A 27,784-nucleotide genomic window follows, 5' to 3' on the forward strand; every position below is an offset into this window, starting at 1 on the left:
TGCCGCTCGCGATGAGCGCATGGAGGGAGGGGGGCGCGTCGCCGGGGCGCGGCGTGGGGGGCGGCGAGGAGTCGGGCGAGCCCAGCAGCGGGCTGTTGGCGGGCGTGGCCGTGGGCGTGAAGTGCGGCCGCGAGGGGGGCACGCAGAGCGACTCGCGGCGCGAGTGCACGGGCGACACGGCGGCGGAGGAGCGGCGCGAGGTGAGGCGCGAGCTCCACGCGCTGCCGAGCACGCTGCTGGACAGGCTGCTCATGCCGCTGCTGCACACGCTGCTCACGCTGCTACCTACGAGGCTGCCATCGTTTGGATGTAACACGGTGCTGTTGCGGAATAAAATAAGCTTTGTGAACAAGCAATTTCTATATGCGGTTATAATATATAGCATGGATATAGTATGGTAATCGCAAGCGCGCTTCAACGATGTACGCTTAATGCTTTTCGATACACGAGTTAAATCCTCAACTTAACATGTTATTGTTTAGCATAATTTCTATAACTTAATGTGTTTATTAAATTATTTTGAATGGATGATCTCTCTTTTAATTCTTTTTATATCTATTTAAGAATGCGTTTAAGAATGAAAGATAATTTTAAGAATTAAAAATGTACGAAGCTTATAGCTTATAACACCCTATAATATGACAATTACCTATTAGTGAATGTGTAAATATGACTGGAGTGTGGCAGTCTCAATATGTCATCGTCTTCTTCGACATCAGATAGCCGATACATACGCAGTCCAAGCGCTTGTGCCGATCGGGAACCTCGCACACCTACACCTTCTTGTTCCTCTAGTAAGCCTGGAATATAAAAGAATAAGATATATATGTAATCTAACATCATCATTAATTTATTTTAATTCCGTCCGCAACATCAACACAGATATAAATTGGAAAAGACGAAACATAGGCCACGTCACATCTTATTAAATTCAACGGTAACTAAAAAAATTATAAAATCCACTCCCACAGAAAATCGGCGTGAAATTGTAGCATGCAGTTGTTACCGTATTTCGTTCAGTGACTGGGGAAACATGAGGCCCTATCCTTTTCCTTACTCCTCTCAGTTTATGCTTTATTTGCTGTGCCCCGCGGTTTCACCCGCGTAAGTCTGTATCCCATAGAGAAATTGGGATAAAAAGTCGCCTATGTGTTATTCCAGTTATCTACGTACCAAATTTCATTGCATTTGGTTCAGTAGTTTTTGCGTGAAAGAATAATAAACATACACACATCCTCATAAATTTTCGCATTTATAATATTAGTAAGATTCCTCTCATCAGAAGGAAAGGATTCTTTATACTTGTACATTTAAAGTCGAGATAGAAGAGGTACGCCTCTGAAAATGGTCATGGGCGGTTGTACGCTTAGAGACGACCTACCAGCGCCAGCACGTAGCATCGTAAAAAAAAAAAAATAAAAGCATTACCTGACATGGTGGGCTTAGCGAGCTGCGCCCAAGTGTGCAGTGTGAGCGAGCCCTCCATCGGCTTGACGATCTGCAGCTTGTGCGGCGCGCGGAACCGCGCCGCGCCGCCCGCCACGCCCGCGCCCCACACCGCGCTCTCCTCGCTTATGTCGCGCTCTGAATGCACACAAGTTAATTAGTATTGCCACTTGCTTGGTGTTCAAATGATTGAGGTGTGAGGTGGTTGTTGTGTTTATTTCATTCATACATATACATCATCTTTGGGTCGAGATTTAATAATTAAGTAAAAAATGTTATTATGGTTAATAATAACAAATGATCCAATCCTTAAGTTGATTTCGTTTATTTACTTTCGTAGAATATTCACAGTTCGAAAAAATGTTTATCTCTATCTAGTAAATCTTTACCTCCATATCGGTTCTATGAAAACATTATCTCCATCAAGTGGAATAAAGCTCTACCACTAATCCATTCAGAAAATCATTAATTCCCACACACCACACAACAGGTGACGGACAATAATCTTCAAACCGCATAATATTATATACCTGTATGCCTGCGGTGCCTGAGCACGTGCGAGGCGGCGAGCGAGGCGCGGCGCGAGTCGATCTCCTGCGGCGTGAGGCGGCGCAGCGCCGCCGCCAGCTCCGCCGCGCCCGGCGCGCCCGGCACGCCCACGCCCGCGCCTCCGCTACAATTACGTGCAATTGTTAAAAGAGAACGAAAATACTATTATATGAATAAAAGATTTGGAAACATAGAGCAAGTCGGAAAAACTAAACAAATAAAACTTATATCTTGGAAAAACCTTTCAAAATAATGATAACGCCTCTCCCGTATGATACCTCGATACGCAGTTGCCTATTCGAGATTACTGACAAACTATTTTTTTGGTCAAGACGATAAATGTTAACGATAAGTCCATGAGGGCGAAATATTATAACCATAACAAAATTATTGAAATTGTTTGCTATATAACTGGCAGTCAGTAATTTTATTAAATATATATTATATTTAAAAAAATATAGATGTCATTAAATAAACTACTTACGGGTACAAATCTTCGGACTCCGCATCGGAGACATCTTCAAAGAAACTATCCGTGGATATAGTTTTTGGCTTGGGTTTGATAGCACTCTCCGCTTCAGAACCGGACAAAGACGCACCAGACCATCGGGAAGCACACTGCACCGTTTCGAATACTTTTTGCATACTTGAACTGAAAATAATAAATAAAACATAAGATTATAAAAATAAAAAAAAATGTCCTTTAAACATTTAATCGATCAAATATTTAACGGCAAACTGTAACTGAAACGTTTAAACGCTTAGTATTTTAAAGTATTGTGTTAGTCAAAAGTCCAATGTAACACGACTATTACTCACTGGGCCAACGGATCCCCAATGCCCGAGTCCAAGCTCAACTCCGAGTACACCGAGGAGTGCATCTCCCGGTGCAAGCTGTTCGGCAGCAGCCCCGCGGCGGCCGCCACGCTCGGCATGAGGCCGCGCACGGGCTCGCCGCGCTTGCGCACCTGACGCAACGCCTCCTGCGCCTCCGCGAGGTGCGCCGCCACTTCTGCGTACCTTTCCTGGAAGAAATGCAATACTGGTAAATATCATTTAATTCCAAATATAAAGCTGTTTTCCACACTATAGATGCCGTACTGTCATTGCGCGAATTCTCAAACGCGTAATGTTAAAAAGGTCGTTAAGTTTATTAACTTAATAATTTTTACATTCATGTTTAGTTTGGATTTCATGGGATTACACCTGGATGTAATATCAAATGCCAACAAATTAAAAAAAAAATTATTAATTATTAATTAATTTAAAATTTGTAATTTTTCAGAAATCAAAAAAAAAATTAAAGAATACTCACTTTACACACTCTTTTGGCAAAATTTGGGATTCATTTAAACTTTTTATGTTGTACACATATTTAAAAATTGGCGATTACCGTTCTTTGAAATAAACGAAGGAGTAGTGTTTTTGTTAGCTCTGATTGTAGGTTAAACAAACGATGCACACTTCGTTAAGATAAGATAAGAAGTGACAGTTTAATTAAGTGATAGTTAAATGCATACACTGTTCGACTGGGAGATCTACCGTTATCAGAAATTTATTTATAAATTGCTAGATTTTTTATTATTCAACGGATTCGTGCGATAAAAGGTCCTAATATAAATAAATATAAAAATACGATTTATGTTATTATTAAAAATCGATGTTGTAATATTTGTATTCAAAGTTTATAATAATAAATTAAATGTATTATACCTCTTTTTAAAGAATCTTCTCAATTATACATTGAAGTATTTAACGTAAAATGGCAATAAGAATCCGTGTGTTAATAAGAAAGCAATTATATTTACCTCTTTTATGTATAGAGCGTATGAACTTATCAAACATAATAACTCTGTGTATATACTTAGCATACATTTTTAAACAAATGATGTACAAAATTTATACTAAGTGTCAATATTTTCTAATGACCAATCATATTCACTTTACGCTTCATTAGAGACCACCTTATAAGGCGCAACTCCACTTTCCTATCTACGGCAATTATGTAAACATTTTGCGTCAACGCATCTGCATAATCCGATTTATTACACGTAATACGTTTATCTAGAATCCTATTTATATGAAATCACAGCCGTCCAGTAACCCAGATGGGTGACCTCATTCCAGCGAGCGTGAATTTAAATAAAATGAGCATAATATAATGAACAAAGTATATATGTTTCAAAATCGTACCAACGAAATGAAAAAATCAATTCGATTTATATTCCCACTGTATAAGTTAGGAAATTGGCCAAATGAGGTAAGTTGTTTGTCATATAATAATGTATAGAAACCATACTGGGCATATTATGCGGTTTTTCTTAAAGGGATATGTAGACATTGCCTTTAACGTTAAGTTTAGTATATGTTATTTCATAGAAAGTCATGACTTCATGTTTCAATGCGAACTTTCGTTACATTGTATTAAATAATCATTCTAAATGTAGTTACAGAGTTAGAGTACCTTGGCATCTGCCAATTCTGACGCGAGAGCATTCTGGTTATCCCTGGTTATTTCCAATATTCGAAGCGTATGCTCGTGTTCCGTTGTTAGCTGAAAAAAAAGAGAAACGTACATACAATTTCAGTTTTAAAATAGTTACGGAACGGATAGAAGACCTAAAAAACTACACCCACATTTAGGTTATTGTGCCAAAACATACTCCATTGACATTTGAAACTGATCTATGTTATTTGGGTTAGCCGGCACTACATCGACTAACTCGTTCAGATTTAAGGGCGAACTTGTCAAGTCATTATGCATGTGAAATGACGGTTAATATGCTTGTTATCCAAATTGAGGGCTAAGCGCAAAGTACAAACAAAGAGATCAATTAACCTAATTTCCAAAAAAAAAAATAAAACAACAGTCAGTTACATTAGAATGATATCAATTTTTCTTTTCTGGTTGGATATTATGACGTAGTCACATTCCAATGGCGGCCCTCGCACGAAAATAAACAAGGGCTTGCTGGTCAAGGCTGTGATAAATGATATTCCATTGTAAATAACTTAAAATAGCATCTCGAAATCGCTTCCCGTGTTGTATATATGCTTAGATCTGCAAAACTAGACAACTGATTTTGATGCGTTTTCTTTTAATAGATAGAGCGATTTAAGGGGAAGATTTATTATGTATGATATCATCTACAAAACTATCCTGCTGCGGACATAAGCCAGTATAACATATAATTAATAGTACGTAAACAGTACAAGTTATGAAGGATTACATTAAAACCAAATTAGATAAGGTACGCTAATAAACCACTAGTCAAATACGTATATTGGTTAAAATGTTAATGAGAAAGGCAACTGACTATTACGTAGCTTTCCATCTGCGGCATCTTCCGCGTAGTTTAAAAAATTCCCATGGAAATGAGATCTTTCACCGCGACATAAAAAAACTATTGTCAAAATTATCTCCAGACAATAAAAGTCATGTCAAAAAAATCGCATCGATGCGATGTGAAAACAAACACACTTTCGCATTTATAATATAAGATAGGTTTTAAATAAAAGGAGATATTTATGACATAAGGAATAAGCATAGAAGTAACAATGATTACCTGTTGTAAATTCCGTTCGGTGATAGCCAACCTCGCATTTGTCGAATCGAGTTGTTGCTGCAGTTCGGATGACCGTTGCCTTTCCTCCGCCAATTCGGACCCAAGCTCATTTGTTTCCGAATTAGCGCTCGCTAAAATAAAATTTGAATTTAGAATGGAAAAAAAGGATTCATAACATTATGATCCAACTAAGCAGTCCGTTAAATGTAGACTTAATTTCTCCGAGACGTGCCATATCGCTTGTTCACAAGGGCTATATGAGACGTTAAGTGTGTTGTCAATGCCATGCAATTTTGTAACATCACTTCAGTTATTGAACTATAGTACAAATTTCACGATTTTGAATTTTTAATCTATAATTAAATATAAATAATACTTGTACAAAAACTAGCCTATAATTTAAATGTGCGATTAACGAAACGCTTACTTTTTAAGATCAGCTAATTATCGTAGAGATTAACTTTAATTGCATGTTAAATAGACATCCTTGAGTCGAGTTATACCTTGAATACAAAATAAACTGGAGACTTAACTAAACAATCACGATAACGATGAATTGTTTTTCCTCAAATGACCACTTTTGTTGATCGTGATCGTCTGTAAATAAGCAATCTATACTCCAGTCGTTTCTCTTCAGTTTTACGATACATTGTCGATGCGAGGGAATTTCATTTTGTACACATGTAATGCCAATGCATTTGACGTAATATGTTTCTATTGCGGTACATATCTTTAACTCGAAGTAATTTACGATCGTGTTGAAGCCGATCCCGCTACATAAATTCCATTACCCTCGTTTAACATTCTGTGCAATGATGTTACTCGACTATTTGACATAAAACACGGACGCAAGAAATTGTGTTAATACTTATGACGGTATTGTATAACAAATAAATACATGACGAGGACTTTAAATTAGATAGTGTTTATACAAATGCCGTCATTTCGAGCGAATACTTACATGAAATAGATGATTTAAAGTGGAATCTTCTTATGATGAATTTAGGCAAGTTAAAACAAGTATGGTCTGACAGGGTGCGAATCTTAAAGACAACACGCTGCTAGGCCACCTTGTTCCACCGAGCCCGAGTTATCTTCTTCCTTAGCATTTATCTCATAGTAAATAAACATAAGCAAGAAACATGCATTGATGTGATTCCAAACGAGACAGGGCAATTCACAGAAGTATGTGAGTTTTGAGTACGGTTAGCATAAAATATTATCTCTCAGCCAATGGAAATTTTGCTGACGTTCAAGAAATTCAACGTGACGAAAAATTATAAGGGAAATGGTATCAATTTAATCAGTAGGTACGTGTGCTCATTTATTACATGAAAAATTTATTGATTACACATGAATATTTAACTTATCTGATTCTTGATTATTAAATAACCCACATACTTAAAGAATTCACAATGTCGGACGAAATAATTCACACGAAATGGATACATATCTATATTTTTTTAGATCTTATTTAGAACTTAATCAGTCTTATTATCGCATATTACAATAAATCGTTGTCATATTATGTTGCAAAAATAGCACGGTGGAATGTATCAACTGTAACAACATGTGGGAACAAATAGCGTTGAACAATCGTTTATTGCGAAAGCTCGCGTTAGCTTCACTGCAAACAACATAACCATTTAATCGGTTGCATTGTTCTAAATAATGATTTCTTCCGCGGCGCTACCGTCTAAGGAGATGACGTAAATTATTCATCCATGAAACGTTATTAAGTAATTTCATGGTACAACATCAGACGGAAGAAGATCTTTCCGCTATTTATGATTTAGTACAATATTGCGTTATGGATAAAAAATCTATACGTAAGCACGGTTAAGAAATGCCACGTTTCACTATACGCCTATCTAGTAAATAGAATTTGATATCAGAAGATGTCTTTTCCATTATACATAGAAAATGCACAATTAATTATAATCCTCGAAAATATTCATGAAACAACGAACGCGAGAACGCTATAATATGTAAACTAACTTGAGATGTTTTCCTCTAGGGAAGCACCTTAACCAGGTGGCTTAAAATTTTGAAACGTTGTCCATTAACAAAAATGACATTGCTGTGAATATCATAGCACTGGTGACTTAACTACTTTTTTAACTTTATTCTACCGTATGACGTCATGATATCATTTTTCGTTTTAATTTATTATCTCTTAAAATGTGCGATAAAAAAATATAATAATATATTTTCTGTGGTCACAATAGCAATACAAAGAAGGTTTTTTTTTCCTTACATGGTCATATAAAAATTAAATATTGTCAATTATTCAAGTCATTGTTTTTAATCTCTTTTATCGTGATGTGGAAAAATTATAACAAATTTATAATATAACTTAAGAAATTTAAATATTCACGACAATTAAGGATTACTTAAAAGATAAATGACAAATTTTTAATTGTCAAGTCATCTTTTTATTAATGCTAGTTGTACTCGTTTAAACTAGTTTATACTAGCACAGGAAAAATTGTATTGCTCCGTATGAATGATGTCATTTCGCCCTTACGAAATGCTAGAATTAGATGATTTTTATACTCAAAAAGATGAATGATAACATAAAATGGATACCAATAAATTAGATCGAATTAATATCAATAAAAAAAAAGCTTAAAATTTTGCAACTTTGTCAATGCTATATCTAATTCTAAACGTATGATTAATGCTATATCTTAACACAATGTACTATAAGTACTTATTTAGGATGAGTCCTCTTTGTGTCCTCTTTATCTTCTTACACACAATCATTTGCACACATGCAAATGAATTGAATATATTGAAATAATTGTGTGTGTACGTATACGCATGTGTGTGTGTGCGTAGTATATTATGTTACCGCATAATATACTAGAAGTTCTAGTATATTATGCTATCCAACTAAGAATAGGAACGCCAATGAGCGGTAAAACTTTATATGAAAAATATGATTTCATTTTAAATCTTTTTTGCAATTTAATTATCAGATTTTTGAATTAAAATGCTTATAAATATTATATATATTTTTAAGTAATAACTCGTCGATTGTATGACTCGGTACGTCGATGCCTGACCACTGGGCAGAAGCACTTTCGAACCCCGCATCATGATCGAGTTTTTTTCTTTTTACAATATGCCGCTGAGATAGCTCGATCGCATAGTACATACGAGAACTTGCGTGTATACGTACGCGTGTAAACGTTTGGTGCACATGCCTTTAGTGTCGCTAACTATACATACTCAACAACGGTATTACACTGATTTTTACAAAATTATACTTCCGCTATTGAACAAAAATAGAGTATACAATATTCTGTCTTCAACATCAAAATGCGGAACAGTAAGCGCACCTTTAACATAATACTAAGTCGACATTTGTACGAGAAGCACTTAAACAATATATTGTTAATTTTTTTTAAATCCATATCTAAAATGTACCTTATTCGTAGTGGCCATAGTTGATAATCGTACGTACCTAGCTGAGCGGCGATGTCGCGCAGCAGCTGGCGCTCGGCGAGCTCCGCGGAGTCAGCGCCGGCGGCGAGGCGCTGCGCCTCCTCGCGCAGCGCGCGGTTCTCGCGCTCCAGCGCGCCGGTGCGCCGCCGCAGCAGCGCCGCCGTCGCCGCTTCCTTCTCTTCGGTGGGGGAGCCCTCCTCTGTATCATTTGTTAGCACCTGCAGAGCATGAGTCGTTAAACCACCATAATACGGGCCAATTAAGGTGTACATATAACTTTAAGAATTTATCTCATTAGGAAAAAAAATGTATCTGGGATCATATGAGTATTTTTTTTATGTAAATAGCGTATTAAAAACTATAAGTTCCGTTGAGCACACCACACGCCGTATATAGGTGTGCAGTACATCGGTTTATTTTACCATTTACTCTTTACATTGACTTATTAACAAGCATTTTATTAAACGTATGTGAAGCTGTCAATCGTTAAAATATGTATTAAATAATTTTTATGCTTCTGTGTTATTGTTCAGCACCTGCATCACATTTACAATATACTGGCTTACTTTATCGATAAAAACATATTTCAGCATTCTATGGACTGAATACCAATACGGAATTGTTATTTCGCTGCAATTATCCGTACCGAATTATGATTTATTATATTAGTAACGTCTAGGTTGAGGAAAATGGCCAGTACAGGCAGTCTGTCTTTTAAAAGTTTCGCCAGTAAATAGCATAAAATATAGAATCTTTATAAGTTGTAATGCTTCACGCGCACAAAAATTAAAAATCATGCCGTTGCATTATATCGTTAAATGTAATGGTACTCATCACACAAAAAATGTCTGTGGTAACTTTCAAGTGACAACATTGCCATGCTGAAAATAAATTTTCCGTTAGTATATTAAAGACAGTAATGAAAAAAACATATATTAGTAACTATAATGTAGATAATCTATTTTTAAAGTTTTACAATAACTGATTCGTATGTTCAGTTTTATATAGAAAAAAAAAACGTTACAAAATTAAAAATTAAAAGTACTGTCAATATAAACACGAAACGCATTTCTAACATACCAAGCGAATCTAGTAATTTCGCGGAAATTGTACAATTAGCACTCACAGCCCAGAAATGCTGTCGAACGGTGCATACCTGTAGCAGATCGCTCTTAGCGCTGAGCTCGTGCTTGAGCTGTGTGATGAGGTCCCGCGCGCCACGCAGCTCGCCCTCGAGCGCGGTCACTCGAGACTCCAACCGACCGTTTGCAGTCAGCAATTCCTTGCCGATGCGGGCCGTTAATTCTAGATCCTTCTCTTTCTGAAAATAAACAAATCTAACAAATCCCCGTCTTATACGAGCAATTAACATATAACTTTACGATGCACACAACTTATTCACCAAACCAAATAGCATCTTCGCAACTTTTTATTGCGATATTGATGTAAACATTAAAACATCACGTTTTTATTAGACAGATACAAAAGAGACGTGGCCAATTCATTTTCACAGTCGATCATTAAAATGCAAAAAAAAAAATTTGCAAAAAATGAAGCCAACTTACTTCTTCTAAGAGCCTTGTTACCGCTTCGATGTCATTGTAGGTTTTTGTCATTTGGCTCACCCTGTTGCTGCATAGAACTGAAAACATACGACTCACTTGTACACACCACGAATAATACTTGAATAGCCTTATCAAATATAGCACAAGAATCGTAGTGAAACAAAAGTGTCTGATAAGATAATCGGCGTAAATATTAACAACGTATTAATTATAGCTCCATCGGAATATTTGTTGATATCAATTGAAAATGGCTGTCTACACAATGAACATAGAGTTAAAATTTACTTATCATATAAATTCAATAGAATTTCTAAAGAATGTTATTGATATCATTAAATATTTATTTACAAAGCATTAAGGACTAAATAGCTTAACAGATAAGTTCAAAAGTTTGCATTGTTTGCTTTAACTAAAGAAGATTGTATGTGAATTTAGCACATTTGGCAAAGTGACGCATTGACGTATTTAAATCAATATTTTATACCACACCCAGTTTACTAGCTTTATCACTGGCTTAATTCTACTGAAAAAAGCTTAGAAGAACTTTATATCAGACATTTTAATACAATTAGAAATGTATTGCTAACTACAATTATATATACACAGATATTTCAACACATCATACGAGCAATATTTATATATACAACACAGATCATGATAATAATATATGTATACTTTAACCGCTTTTTATTTCTTATATGTATATATATATATATATATATATATATATATATATATATATATATATATATATATATATATATATATATATATATATATATATATATATATATTAACATTGAATATTCGTATTTTTATTTATATGCATACAAAGGAAAAATTTACGAAATATTTCTTAATTATTCAGAATTGAGATTTATTTATTAAATTACAAGATTACAATAAAGGCAGAAAAAAATCAATTAACTCAATACGGCTAGATAAATACAAGTAACTATCAAAAGTAAACGAATACATATAATATGAAATACATTCTCAGAAAATGTTGACTGACCAGCAAATATTTCATCGATATTCAACGTATCCGCGTTCATGGAAACCCCCGGGATATTCAGTGCACTTAAGTAATACGACGCATGGTCAACAAAGAAGCATGATTATTATTTCACAGTTCCAAAGAATCAAACCACTATAAACATAATTAAATTGCACCAAGTTGGAAATCAAGTTTCCACACTAGCGTAAACCGTCAGTCTGAGCTATTGACTGCATACGCAACGAGCCCGACCGCCCGCGCCGGGTGAGCCTATTGTATTGTGCAACATGGGAAAACTGGAATACAAAGACAAAACATGTTGACTATTCATCGCTTATTGGTAAACACATTGGATGTTGAGAGTTGAATTCAATGAAGATTCCATCATTATAACTCGAGTTTTTGCTAATAGCAATAATTTCTCTTTTGCATTGCATCATTTAAAGATATAATACTCCCTTGTGTTTTAGTCGTGTGATACGTTCCCCGGAATGTCTATAAAAGGCTGTTTTAAATTGAATTAAATATTTACAAGATTCCAAATTATGGCTTTAAATATGTAATAGATGAAAAAAGGATTTATTCGCATGTAGTTTACGTATAAAGTTGGTCCAAGAGGTGACAAAATTTCTTAGTTTCAAATATTGTATACAATTGGTTATTGTAAAAAAGGGTCTGATTGGCGAGGTTATATTATATTAAAACGCTTTCCAGCACTCAAAAAACTAATGGAAACTCAAGACATCTATAAAAATGTGCATTGAATGCGTCTGACTTTTTTCCCACTCTTACCTAACGTTACAATAACATCGGATATGGATTGTTCACGGTTATATCTCTCACGAAGTCGGTGGACTTTAATTAATTGAACTCACATAATTGATAGTAAATTAATAAGAATACCCTAATTGGGTTTTACACCCGAGGATAATTATGCTTACTAGCTTCGCATCCACGGCTTCCCTCATGGGGCCTACAAAACCATACTTCGTAGATTTTCGAAAATGAGACAGTATGACAATTTTTATGACTTTCGATCTCTCGCTAACTATTTATTTTAGTTAAAATTTACGGACCCGAATTTTTCAAATAAAATATGGGCTATTGGTTGAACCTATTCGTCTATATGTCATATTCTGACCGGTTTTTCTTAAATGATTGACACACACAAACAGAAAAAAATACTATTATTTAAAAAAAAACAAGGAAAGTAAAGAAACAGTCTGGATACTATTTTATTGTATTTTTATATAGGTATCCCTTTGCATTCCCATTACTTTAACCTACAAATAATAAAACTCAAACGACGTTTAAGAATGTGCACGTCCTCTTAAGCATCGATGCCATGGGTCGACTGATCTTGTACATGATGGCGTAAGTGGTTAAAGAAAGTGAAGTGATTTGTTATAATAAGCGTCAAAAGAAGGCTATGTGAAGGCCAGATGAGACGAGCAAAAGCGCAATGAGAATAGAGACGACACCAAAGATTGCCGCTAATGATATGAGCCATGTGGTATCCCAGCGTGGTCGTACCTCGATCAAGGAGCAAGGTCCGTATGACGCGAAAGTAGAGACGGCCGAACCTGTCCCGAGCCACGTGGTAAAGGAAGTCGGGATATTCGCCGAGGCACTCGCGAAGTTCCGCGTCGGGAAGGTAGCTTAGCTCTTGGAAGAGCTCGCGATCGAAGCCGGGCGGCGGCGAGGCACGCGAGCCGGTCGCGCACCCCGCGCCTGAGCCCGCACCGCCCTCTGCCGTGACGCGCCCGGACAGCGGACATCAGCTCCGCCCCCCGTCACGTGGCCGACCACTCTCCTCACACACCAAACGTCACTTTTGTCCAAACGATCCTTTAAATGTACTAAAAATCTGTCCGTTTCCGAGAACTCCCTCCGACGAACTGCGATAGCATCACTTCACGCTTGTTCAAAATAAACATTTACTTTGACGACATTCAAAAATAAATATAACGATAGTACCTTAAAAGAGGCCAAGTATTAAATAAATCAGTCTTTAAATAGTCAAGTATAAAACCGCACAACAAAATATGTAAATTAAATTAAGAAACTCATAATAAGCTGATCACGCAGCTGATGTAAATGAAATCCTAGGCAATTTTGACGCAGCCTACGTCAGCGTGAAATATATTTATTCAATACTAGCAGTCCCCCCAGACTACACCCGTGATACGCTTTTCTCTCCATAAGAACCTTCATTGTGCTTTAACAAAAACGTAAATAAAAAATATTGCCGAATTGGTCGTTATTATGCGCTTATATATTTAGCGATTTATTTTTATTAGATTAAACTTACTTTTATCTATAAATTACCAATCATTGTTTAAAGGAGCGTCACAAGAGCCTACTATTCTGAGTGCAAAGACGTAGGTAAAACAAAACTAAATAGAATTGCTGTCTCTAGTCTAGTTAAAAAAAATCTTCAAAAACAAGCCTTCAATGTATTCTTGCTCTCTCCGTGTTCAAAATAACCTATACAATTGTTGATGTATTGTTATTGGTTATCAATCAATAAAACAATAGAACTTGAAAACAGTTTATTATTTTTATTTATGTTAGTATAACTACTAATTGTTTGTTAGAAATAAATAACTAAACAATCTTCACAATTCACGGTCAAAGGAAACTTGGAGAAAGAAAATCACTACTCACTTAACCTCGGTCTAGGAAAATGGGGAAGTATTTAAAGACAAAACGCTCTCTTTTGCAATAGTCGTATTTAAATATGATTGTAAACTGAAAGTATAAAATTTTTGGCTGTCGCAGGTTTCTTACAATTGATTCAGTTTTCAGTAATTACATTTTTGTTTTATCTTTTATTGCAACATGTTTTATCGAGTTTTCTACGCAGTTTAAGAGGGCGTGTACAATGAAAACCCACGAAGCGGAGGACTCGCAAGGAATCTCAGGCCCGATTTTGATTATTGCCAAATGAAAATATTTGACATATTTAATATTCTAGCCAACAATCAAATCTGCGATGCTGCCATGGAGAAAAAAAAGGCCTTTATTAACATACTATTCGATAAAAATAAATTTGGCAAAAATGGATTTATAGAATAACATCACGAAAAGAATAAATTTAATGAAATACTTGAATCATTTTTTTCTGATAAGTGGTGAACTATATTGTTACCTACGTAATAATTTCATACTATTGGGTAATAAACAGTAAGTTTTATATAAGTGGCAATGTATTATTCTATTATTACGTCTATAAAATTTCATCATAAAATTTGTGAAATAGGTACCTACCTACCTATAGTAAGTGCAGATTACAAAAAAATTACAATTTCTTATTTGTTAAGAGCTAATTAGTTTTAAATACAACTACACAAACATAAGTAAAGAGGAATGGTCGTTTTGTTTATGTATTTGTTTGTTAAGATTTAACTTAAAAACTGCTTGATCGCTTTTAAAGTTTCTAAGCAATAGATAGCTAGCATAATTACCGAATAAGCTAGACTATATTTTATCTCCTTTAACCGGCAAAGTCAGGGCAACCGACTAGTTCGTAATTAAGTTAGTTTGATGCAAGTTTACATTTTAAATTTATTTCCTTCGTATAAAAGATCATCAATTGAATGTATTATGAGCTGTTAAGGAAAGATAAACAGATAATCATCTTGAAAAAGTTGCTTTAAAAACTAATAAAATAATTTATCTCAACACCATCTCAATAAAGATACGATAAAATTTTATTGAACATAAATAATGTAATATAACGTAATCATATTTTGGCGAACTTTAATATTTTTTTTATATATGTGAGTGCTCTTAATAAAGATTTTTTATTTCTTAAATATATATATATACTTCTTCCGTATTTCTATGTATGGAATATATATCATTACAAGTTTAACAAATTTAAGCCAATATTATATCTCAATACATCAAAAAATGTATAGTTTGCGATCGATAACACAGCCCTCGATGTGACCCCAATTTGAAGATTCTATCCCAACGGGAACCAAGTACGTTTTATGACTACACACAATTACGTTGATTGAAGCGGGAATACGTAACATATTATGCACATGTTTTATAAATTTAGTTTGATGAATAACAATTAATATGTTTTCTTAATATGCCATATATTTCGATGCTGCGCAAGATATTTTAAAAAACACAATTAAATGAATCTAAATTCTTTTAACAATTACTGTCCTATCACGATAAATGTTTTGACAATTTTTGTAACACTAGGTACCTCGTACCGAAGGAGTTTAAGGTCGTCGACGCACGTGAGTCAAAGAGTGACGTCAAACAGCCTCGCCTCGATTGTGTATAGGCCTACAATTTGACATGCAAATACAATTTCTTTTTTTTTGCTTCACACGTACGTTACTAAATTTAAAAAGAAATAAACCAATAGTGTTTTTTGAAGTACTATTTTTATAACTTTAACGATTTGGTCAAAAAATAACTCTATATTTTGTTGGACTTCAAACTTGGAATTAAATATAGATTTTCTATAATACCTATTCTGAAAACAACATATTCTGTTGTTCATCATTTCCTCTTATTGCATACAACTAGCTTGCACAGTCTACCTTTCAAAACCACTTACTAAGGTAAGCAAGATCGCTTTATATAAAGTTATTATGTATAAATAGCCTTAGAAACCACAACTATATTAATATTCATTACTTAATGACATTTAAAATAGATGTGTATTTGAATATGACAAGAACCTCTAAATAAACGATGCGATACGGTGACTCTCGTATACCTACATAAATTGTAGGTGTTATATTCATCGCAAAACTATTCAAATTATTATATATTTTTATTACATAAAAAGTCAAAATTGATGGCTAACGCAAAAGTAATTCATTATTCAACGAATCAAAAGAACCAAAAATTTACCTACTTTATTTTTAATTGTACTCTGTTACTAATTTACTCTGATAATAATTAATGACTTCATCAATAATAACGCATGTAATATTGCTTTTATAATAACTTATGAAACAATCTACTGAATTTAATATTATAGAGAAGCGCATGTTAGTAAAGTTACATCCTGTTCTTGGGCATGAGAAAAATAACAGTCCATTTAAATAGACTAAACAAAATCAATTATTTATAATATAACGCAGGGCAGGCAATGAAAAATATTTATTTTCAAATAATTCATAGAATATGAACAGATATTAATCAATTGTAATTGTAGTTATAAGTATCAAGGTCAAAAAGTTAATATATTTATCAACACTTTTGATAAGCGACTTGACTTGTTTCAATAAAAAACAAATTAACGACACATTTTCTTACTGAATATGCTTATTTTTTTCTCATTTGCCATTTGCAAATAATTTAAATTTAGTCAATGAATTCCATTTCCTTTACTAGTATTAATGAATATTGAATGTAGCTACTGATTTGAAAATTAGTAGAAACTCAAGAGTGAAGGATATGCTACCGCCACCCTAAAATCATGTGACCAACGCTGTGATGTGGAAAAGTTAATGAAATATAATCGAATATGAGCAACACGAGCGTTAGGGAACATACATCTATCACGATGTCTGCGACGTAATCATAACTGCAAGAAGTAATTCCATTAATGCAGTGTCGGACACACGAGACCACTCACTTTTCCACATCCAACAACCACATCGAGCTGATTAATCCACTTATCAATTCACCGAGGGAATATAATCAGAACGTATTGAAACTATATCGCGCTACACGAGTCACTTTTGCCTTTAAATCATTACAATATCTTTCGGTAACGGTTTCAGCATTTGCGGTCAATGTTAATAAACTTTCACGATCAAGTGCAGTGCGAAAAATGCGTAAAACCGAATGTGAAACGACGCGACAATACGCGAATATAAATGACCGACGTCCACTTCCGTCCGTATCACAGCATTAACTACAAAACGCGGTTAAAATGTGCTTGTCTTTGAATGTTGGTAACGTAACTATTGTATATAATTTTATATTTTTAACTCTACTGCTATGTCATAAGATTGATAATTATATAAAACTTTGAAGTGAGTTTGTAATTAATAACGTTCACGCATCTGCATAGTTAAATGGAATCGCAATGTAACAGTATGGTACAGAGGCACACGTTATAAGACCTGTTACAATAATTTATTAATAGCGGACCTGTCCAACTTTTACTTAGCTGCATAAAAATGCACGCTATGTGCAATTATACAATGTTATACAACTTATAAAATGTAAGTACACGAAGCCGTTAAAGTTCATCATAATTGATTAGCACTATGATGTTACCTATATTATTGTCGAGCATAGGTGTTTATGTTTCATCCTTCTAATTGTATTGATCGCTGCATCTTATGGATGAACAAAGAAAAAGTGAAAATATATTTTTTAATAGTGAGGTATTATAATATTAATATCCTAATCCTAAATTGACTCACATACAAAATCTTACTTCTTGTATTCTTTTACGTACATTATATGCTATCTAGTCTACAAAGCCCGTGGCACTGTTTTGAAAACCAAGTTCCAGAATTAGTGAGAAGGAAATACCGTTTAAAAAGTATTACTATGGAAAATCAAAGGCTTGAAAAAACAATCACTCATTACCAATTAAGTCTATCTCTTTAGTCTTTCTATCTTTTACTTAATAATCATAAATATTCACAATAACAAGTAGTTTGTTTTTCAGCCAATATTTTAAGTTAAGTTTTAAATATTATTTTTAGTGTTTTTTTTTTTCTATTCATATTTATTTTATGTTTTTTTTTTCATTTCTATGCTTTACTTATATAATATTATAATATATATGCGTACGTATAAAAGATTTAAATAAAGAAAAGCACTCGATTAATAAATAACTTATGTATTGTATATAAAGCATTGTTTGATAACATACATTTATATGTATATAAATAAAGACAATTCATAAAACCCAAACAGTAAATAGAGATAGTCTACGCCTACTAAAAATATTTACGATTACTTAAAAATGCAGTACGTGTAGTATAGCATACTTAACAAGCTACACATAATAAGAATATAAGGAACGTAATAATTATACTGCTCTCACGGTCAAGATAAAGAAATCGGGTGGCGGTGGGCCACAGCTGTTGCGCGATGCGGGGCGCCGTCGTCGCGGTCTCCCGTACCGAATCCAGAACACTTCAATCAATAGCAGCGATTCTGCGTCTAATTCCGTACCATGTGGGATAAGTATACTTTGCAATCAATGCCGGACGCTATTTCAATATCAAACAATTCCTATAAAAGTTACCGTATGTTACTCCCGAATCGCTGAATTCACTTATATTTAAGTCTTATAATCACTTATTACAATTTAACAATTAATAAAGAATATAAATCCCGTAGATTCCTTAAGATACGCGATTAAAGAAAGAGGATGTGTAGGGACGGCTATGGTGTCTATCGTACGGTGCAGCGGTGCACCGTGCCTTTCTATGTTTGGCGCAGTTCGTTTTGTATGGGTGCATGAGGTGCGGCGGCGGTGGGTGTCGCGGTATCGATCGGCGGAAGGGTGAGCACGCGTGTCGCGTGGCTACCGGCGCGACCGGTACTGGAGTTCGCGCGGAGGCGCCGCGCAAGCGCTCTGACCGCACGCTAGTCACTGCCACAACACGCCGTACCGACCGGCTGAATAAAATTCTTATCTACTCAACCATTACTTTCCTATCTTACAATCCATTCTGCACGAGCCAAAATTGCAAAACACAAATTTACTATAAGGTCAATACAGACGACGCAATTATTCAGACAATAGACAAAGACACATTAAAAGATCATAAAATTTATGTGTCGTGCAGGGTTGGTACGATAATGACTAATGTTCATCATATTAACGACCGAGACAGGTATGACGTCACACAATATCTCCGCATCGCGACATTTTATCGTTAAAACAAACTATACCTACAATAATAACTAACACAATTGTTATCAAAACATCATATTTATAATTTATGAATACTCTCCTACTGTGTCTACAGAAGAAGAATCAATCTATTTATAATAACCTATTGTGTTTTAAACCGTTGGCTCCACTTGTGCAGAGCTTGATGTACATTTTCAATAACGAATCGATGATAAGTATTGTTGTCCTTGACAAAATGAAATGTTTCACGTTCAAAGTTGTCTATTGAACATGGAAGGAGACATTACCTACAACTAGAATTTAGTATTAGATTTGGTCCTTTGCCAAATAAATTCCATAAATTTTTTTGTGTTATTACTTGACCTCTTTTTGAAAGCCATCATTTACTTCAACAAAACTTATTATGCAAACGTGACCTTTGTTTAGCCTTGACTTATATTGAAGGCAATAATTGTGCTTGTACTGAAATATCTATGGATTATTTCCACGATGACGTCTTTCTTGGCACATTTTTACCTTTAAGCTAGATTATATGCATTTTTGTGAATAGTATTAATACAATACGTACCAAAACAGTTTTTTTCTCAATACCAATAATATTGTTCACCAAATGTTATTTTAATAAAAATTAATTTTCAATTCTCAATTTAGGTACTACACACATTATCGTACATTTAAATATTGAAATACGAACAAAAACACCACAAACGTAAATGACAGATGAATACTGAGAATATATTTTTATACACAAAAAGACACATTATATCATTAAATTATAAAATAATACCCAAAACTTAAACCCACGAGAAAAACAACTACATATATAATCGTCAATTTGCCAAATATGTGCAAATACAAGACTTAGTGTTAATCCTATTAAAATAGAAAGTGATTTCGTGGTCTGTGTAGTAATCGGTGGTTTGCTTGTTATGACAATAGATATATCCGTGAAGTTGTGTTGTAAATCAAACCACATTCTTCCAATAGTAACATGATACATTGCACGATACATTACTTGTATTACATAAAGGTAACTCACACTCAAATACCATTTAACATTCTTAATACTAGATAATATAATATATTCAGAAATTTCACTACACATATTTATAAAAACTAGACCACGTTGTACACTTCTTGTCGATATGGAAATATTTTATACAAATTTGCCATCGTGAATATAAATAAAATTTCACTACATATTTAGATCATATAAAAGATTTCCTCAAACAAAACGGGCTGGAAAGTGAATTTAGGAGAAGAAGATTTAATCTGTCATCACTATTCCCCATTAACTGGCAAAGTTTTCAAGTCGGAATTGATTTATGACTATTTATAACAAGTATGCCGACCACCGACTAACAAGGATGCTCCTTTGTTTATTTTGGTAAGCGTGCCACTCTGAGACCAAGTGATGGTGACAGAAACACGCATTGAATGCAGAGCTTAACATAAGTGACACGAAACGGATGTTACACAAGAGATATGCGTTTCATAAAGGCATATTTATTTGTGGCTCACTCCCCCTAATTCATACTATTCCGCTATCGCTTCAATAAACAGTTAACACGAATTGTAACAAATTTCACTTTACAGAGATTATCATGCATACAATATAGTATTTATAAGCTTTCCATTAAATACTCACGAAAATAGTTGAGCGTTTCCCTGATCTGGTCAGGCGTGAGGGCGAGGTCTTCCGGGTTGACTGGCAACGCCGGCGAAGGTATGAACCAATCTTGATTCTCGTAACCTAAAAGTGACAATGTTCTCGTAAAAATAATGCAATTTTTCGTAGATAAAATCATTACACCATGTCACCATATCGAATACGGGAAGATTGATGAGAAATCAAATAAAACAAGTCATCAACACATAGATCTACGTGTAAGCGATTTACTTTCCATATGAAAGTTAATGAAAAAACATTAACAGTTCTTCCAACCATTAACAGTAGAAAGTTTGAAACAAAAGCACCATCATATTGTATCGAAATCACTGAAGCGGATACATTGCAAAAGGCACAAAAATATTAAAATTTAATTACAAAAAGGGCGTACAATCTAAATGTTAAAGGAATCGCTGTGGCGGCTACGTCATAGGAACACTGAATCACACCTACAACATTCCCCAGCCACTTTCAATCCAGTCCGTTCCTGTTTGTTATCACGTGACTTAATCTATATAGAAATATATTCGACTTGGTGTCGCGAGTTATGGATTAAACTTCACAGACTTTGTAGACTGTTAACTCAACCCATACCGAAAACACCTGTGTGAGTTCAGGTGGATTGCGCAACTCTCTTAGAATATTTCCTCCCTTTTCAGATAACTCGACAAAATTACGATCAGATGCGTAATATATACAATCTTTCATAAGGACATGAGGACCGTCGTTTTGGGTTTTTGAAGATTAAGCAAACGTTATGACATCAAGCGAATAACAAAACAATGCTGCATATAATATGAATAAGATTTATTTAACAATGCCACCAAGTCAAACAGACACTGCAAAAATAGCAAGAAAATAAATTCTAATTTATAAATTCTAATTTATTTAATATTTAATTGCAACCCAGAACATATAAAAATACATAAAAGAAAACAAATTTAAAGAAACAACATGTACAAACGGCGATCTTATCGCTAGATAGAGATCTCTTCCAGACTTCTATTATATGTACTGCATATGGAGGATATATTTCAAGAATGTGGGTGAGCAAAAAATAAGGTGTTACGAAATTCTATAAATCTATAGAACTCAATGGAAGAATTAATCAACTTTCTTAATGACTTAGAAGATCTTCGAACTTCGTAATCATAATATAAGTAAAACCATGTAAGGTCAGCATCGTATAATTTGCAATGTTTTCACATCTACCCTACGCAGAAATGCAGACCCATTATCGCATACCGATGCTCGGTACTAGATGTGCAGCGTGCACTTCTACTAGTTCTTGTAACGGGTTGACAGATGGCACGCATGAGACCGGTTGGGAATGCACTGGTCAACGGACGATGACTCGCGCGATGAGACACCATTATTTATAGCGTCATCGACGACGCCGGCGCCGGAAACTGTGCCTCGTACACTAACTGGCACGGAACAGAATTTACTAACTTCATTTTACTTTCTGCATTGAATGCAAATCGATTCTATCTCTCCATCAAATAATGAATTTGAATAGGTTTAACAGCTGCTGTTGAAACGAAGCTATTGCTAATGACAATTCTTAACAAATTCTATATCCTAACCTTCCGACTTGGTTGGTAGAAGCAGACATTGTACTAGAATATTATTTAAATCTAGAGTCGACATGGCATTATAAAATGCTTTAACTTATTACAATAAAGCTGACGGCACAGCGGACGTCTAAATTATTACAATAAAACATTACTTAGTCTGCATTCATAGAATAATAAGATTTTCTAATACCTTGTTAATGGGACTTACTCTATTCTACATCATACCTTAAACATATTTGTTATTCATTTAAAGAAGCCAAAGTGGTCTCTTCATATTCTTTAAGCAATATTTAAAGTATTGATTTACTTTTAATAATAAAGCAGGAACAAATTCAATGTAGTAATGTAATAAAATTTGAGATTCCTTTCAAATAAAGCAAATACTACACTTTTTATATACATGATTTTTATACTTTTCTCAATCATTAAGCCGCCGCATTGATTAGGATTATTGCAGCAAGGATTGTGTTAACCTTGATTGGGTTTAATAAAATTGAATGAAAAACGACCATCGCGTGGTATCTTTTTTGAATGTTTTGATTAAATATAGTTTAAAAAAACAATATCTAAAAAATACTTTTTTAAATTCTTTCAATTTCAATGAAGTGTACTCAGTGTGTCACTAGTATCTCTACTTTACGTAGTAACTTACGTAATGAAACTCAGTGCCGAAGAGAAGGTCAACGTAAGTTTTTGTTAAGTAATTTCCAGAAAATACCTTTCTAAGCAACAATATTAGAACTACATTTATATATATGTGCTTCCATTCAACTTAAAATAACACCGCAAAAGCGCTCTAATGTTTGTCATATCTGCGTTTGTCTGAGGCATCGTAGTTACCAAACGGATGAACCGAGTCTTTAAATGGGGTTGGGGGATTTCAATTTCTTTAATTTAATTTACTTGTTTATTCATTTAATTAAAAACAAATTGATTAAGACTTAACAATTAACTAAAAACTAAAGATTTACGCTCCGCACTTTATAAAACAAAATTAATGGAGGCAACTGTCTTTTAAAAAATATGCGTTTTATTTATATACACGAAACGAATGTTTTGATAGTAGTCACTTTGCAGGGCAAAAAATAAATGATAGCACGAGGTCTACAGCCGTCAATTTGTCATGAGCCACCATAAATAGAAAACATCTTGAGGTCGCATACCTAGAATGATTCCTGGTGCATCTAGCCTACTTTTTTCATTATAATTGGTACGCTATGTAACGGGACGTTAAACGGTTAAAGAGCATTTATCAACGCTTATCTCCATTGGTTCATAATTTTAGATATTTATTGGAATGATAAAGTGTAAACGCAAAACTTTAAATAAATACGGAGATATAATACTTAATGATATCTATTATCTAATATTCATAATGTTCATCGGGAATGTACAATTATGGATGTTATTAGTATAATACTGGGAGTCTGGGAAGGGTCTGATCATAACTACACTACCTTTTCAATTAATTCACCCGATTTGCACTACGATAAAACGATGAACAATGTTAATTCACTTAGGTTTTTGTTTGCTATTTTGCTGACTCTGGATATCAACCTACAATGGGTTGATCGTTTATACATATATTTAAAACTTTACTAGCGTGCTCCAGAGTAGCAGAGAAGTGAGCAGCGCCATCTGGTGACAGTTGTCCAAGTTCTAACAATATAATCTAATATAATGTGTCTGTCACACAGGTCCATTACACTCTTAGCTATAATATTTGCCTTATTATTTTGCAACAAACGCAGCCTAGGTGCACAAAGAAGGAACTTTGACATTTAAATATTGATAAAAGAGCGGTTACTCAAGTATGTCACGATCCGATTGTTTGCCTATTTAACATCTTTCACAATGTAACAACCTTCATAAGAACACGTTGAATACGATTATAATATTCTATTCTACTCTTATTGTCGTTCATAAATCATGAATGCATCTTTCGTCAAATACGTAACTGTGTTTATCTGTTTACTAATTAAAATAGATTTTTAAGTAGTAGTATGTAAATATACATGTGTTTAAAGACATCATTTAGTTTCTAAAAGATACCGAAATGTAAATACTTCATAAGTCTACTACCTATATCTATATCTTATAACTACTTGCGGAACGCCCCGGCTTCATCCGTGGTAGCAGAAACGGATCACTACCAACCCAACGGTGAAAAATCGGTCGGTATAAAGGTGTGTTTTAATATCTCGACATCTTAAAATATTACAGATTTGTTTCAATTAGGCATATTGTTACATCTTGGATATAGATTCTGATTGTGCAAGTAATTGCGGTAACCGATAATAATAGTACTTAAGTATTGTAACAAAACATTTTTTGTGATTTCTTTTATTGCTTGTACGCCTAATAGTATATTACAATTGTCATATTATATATTCATTTTAATGATATTTTGGTATAATCTATAACTTTTATTAAATAAATTGTTATGTACCTCCAAACTGTGTTAAGCTGTCGGCACGTAAGCGGTACTTTGGTATATGTTCCTGTAGAAGGCTGACGATCTCAACCTCGGGCACCTCCTCGCTATTGCACAGCTCTGACAACAAACGATAAAGCATGTTAGTTAATAAATAGATACATATCTTACCGAAAAAGGCATTGTTATTACAGCAACTTCTCACTATTGTGCTTTCTCGATAAAGGGAAATTGGAAAGATAATGAACTGTTAGAAAGCTACAGGTTTGAATACCATGTCGTGACTCGTGACTGGAGAACTGAACTTGAGCGCAATGCGGTCTATACGTGTATAGAAGTAGTTGGTTGTACGCGGATATGTACTAGCAGTATTTAGAGCTTGCAGACAAAATCAATAGTTCCCTCCCGGCGAACCTAACTAAGCTGACCGCGACATTTGTGGGGCATACACCCCTAACAATAATTTAATTGCTTTGCATCCACAATACAAGATTTAGATAACTTTAAATTAATATTTGCATATACATATTACTATGAAACGCATGCATCGTTATATCATATTTGACTCTAAATATGTTCATTGTAGATACATTCAGTAGGAATGTCATTATATAACACCTACTTATATTAATGCAAGAAATTTCTATACCGATCATACTAATTAAGCAAAAACGATATTCACTATCAGTATTATTCCAGCGTCAGCGAGCAACTTAATCTAAGAGAAAGTAAGTTATGTCTTATTAATTACCTACTTTATAACAACAGTACGGGTATCGAAAACGTCCGAGTCGCCAAATAAATTGAGAAAACTAATTTATTAATATCTCTCTCTCAATATCTCTCTCTCTCAATATCTCTCTTCTAACTACTAGTATTAAGGGGTTTCGCGTAGTTAACAACGGAATAACAACAATGGTTACAGATTTCACATTCGCAGAGAGAAGTAGTTTTTCGTGGTACAATGAGTTAAGGGTAACATAAAAACCATACCTATTTAACTGGAATGATGTACAATTCAAACTCACCACAGCCAGTATGTGACTGGTCCGCGAACTTTTCGACGGTGTAAAAGAGAGGATTATGAAAAATTATATTTTTAAATTCCTTTCCCCAGAAACTATGTTAGATCCCCGTCCATTAGTTTTCGTGTGACCCATTCTAAAACGAATGTTAAAATTAAAGTATGTATGTATCAGGATTTTTTTTTTTTTCTAATATCCTTAGTCAAACCGAATGTCCGAAATTCATAAACTATACATTATAATTAACCACGTGAGTTTGTGATAAGAATCAAAAACGAGCCATCAATCAAAGCCACATTTAATAATATTCAAAAAATATATAACATTAATGTTCTTTCGCGTTCCCAATATCTGTTTTCACAGATGTTTGTCTTTTGTGCTCCAGTTTTAGATCTCGGTTAATTTGCACGCGCAGTTTATCAGTATTGTGAAGTATTTTATACCTACAATTACTATGAAACTTCCACACTAAAGATTCATAATGATTGAACTCACCGTCGCTCCAAGCGAAAAGTAAGTCCTGGCGCTTGTCGTGCAAATCGTTGCGTCTTGGCGGACGCGGCCGATAACGCTTCTCACTCATAATTATGTATCATACGGAACACTTTCTTCAGCTGGTACCCACAAAACAGCGTGCAATCGTAGCAAAATATCATCAAAAATAGCATATAATTCACAATGAAATCAACTCTCGAACGAATTTATGTGTACGTGCAATGTGTTATAGCGTCCCCCTTAATCATCTGTCTACTAATCTAGATACTTGATAATGAGACCGACGTCACCAAGTTCGATAATACATATAATTCACGGTCGACATGCATATTGTTCTTACTTATGAACATAACTGTAAGAAGCGATAAAATTTAATTATTTCTACATTCCTAAGTCTTCTGTTTGTCATAAGTGTAATAGTAAAGATCATTGTATATGAATGGAAATTTAGAGCCGTTTAAATGTTATGCAGAGAAGGTAACAAAACGGTAAGGAACCTGATGCCAACATAAATATGTACATAGATAAGATATCAATTCAAAACGAAATGGGTTTCATCTTTTGATTTTCTAGACCATCTTATACAGTTGTTCCTTGGAACTGTATATTGCTTTATATAGATAGACAAGAAAAGGAAACAAAAGAGGCAGGACATGCCTATTTTTACTGAACTGAATTATATTCACGAAGAAATAATTACTAAAGCCAAAAATTTCTGGATAAGCTGGATAGCCAAATTATAAAGCCCAAAATTTGCAAATAATAATCATAGTACATACATTTACTAACGGTTTCAAATCATGCTGTGTAGAACAAGGTCAAGGTAAAATATTACTGTGTGTGAGTGCACATTGCGATAATTATCAGGGAAGATGTAAATTAAGTGAATGCCATTGTAACAAAATGGCCAATCTATCTATGTGGGTTTAGGTTTTTGGTTTAGAATTACTGATATTTATATTAACAAAGTCAACTTATTATTAAAATTACAATATCATGACATCGTTTTGGATGGAACATTGCTGACCTAACAGTATTTAGTAAGCAAGAAGCTATGTTAACTGCTTAGATTTAAATTTAATTTTTAGTTTTATAGCATTGAAATGCTTTATAAATTAGAAATTTTGAAAGAATAGAAAAAATTTGA

General features: G+C 34.3%; 1 protein-coding gene across 1 annotated transcript in view; it reads right to left on the reverse strand.

Annotated features, from left to right (window-relative positions):
• Positions 1-26,887, reverse strand: part of LOC119834860 (trafficking kinesin-binding protein milt) — a 30,416-nt gene extending 3,529 nt beyond the window's left edge. The window contains exons 1-14 of the mRNA XM_038359378.1: positions 26,638-26,887; positions 25,133-25,237; positions 21,086-21,190; positions 10,577-10,653; positions 10,168-10,332; positions 9,031-9,229; positions 5,562-5,692; positions 4,460-4,549; positions 2,815-3,020; positions 2,480-2,647; positions 1,977-2,119; positions 1,429-1,584; positions 650-800; positions 4-320 (exon numbers count right to left, since the gene is read on the reverse strand). Of these exons, the coding sequence (XP_038215306.1) occupies positions 4-320; positions 650-800; positions 1,429-1,584; positions 1,977-2,119; positions 2,480-2,647; positions 2,815-3,020; positions 4,460-4,549; positions 5,562-5,692; positions 9,031-9,229; positions 10,168-10,332; positions 10,577-10,653; positions 21,086-21,190; positions 25,133-25,237; positions 26,638-26,725 (2,101 nt within the window). The 5' untranslated portion in view covers positions 26,726-26,887. The remainder of the gene's footprint in view (positions 1-3; positions 321-649; positions 801-1,428; positions 1,585-1,976; positions 2,120-2,479; positions 2,648-2,814; positions 3,021-4,459; positions 4,550-5,561; positions 5,693-9,030; positions 9,230-10,167; positions 10,333-10,576; positions 10,654-21,085; positions 21,191-25,132; positions 25,238-26,637) is intronic.
• Between the last annotated feature and the right edge of the window lie 897 nt (positions 26,888-27,784).

The sequence above is a fragment of the Zerene cesonia genome, chromosome 20 (assembly GCF_012273895.1).
Source record: "Zerene cesonia ecotype Mississippi chromosome 20, Zerene_cesonia_1.1, whole genome shotgun sequence".
Taxonomy (NCBI): Eukaryota; Metazoa; Arthropoda; class Insecta; order Lepidoptera; family Pieridae; genus Zerene; species Zerene cesonia.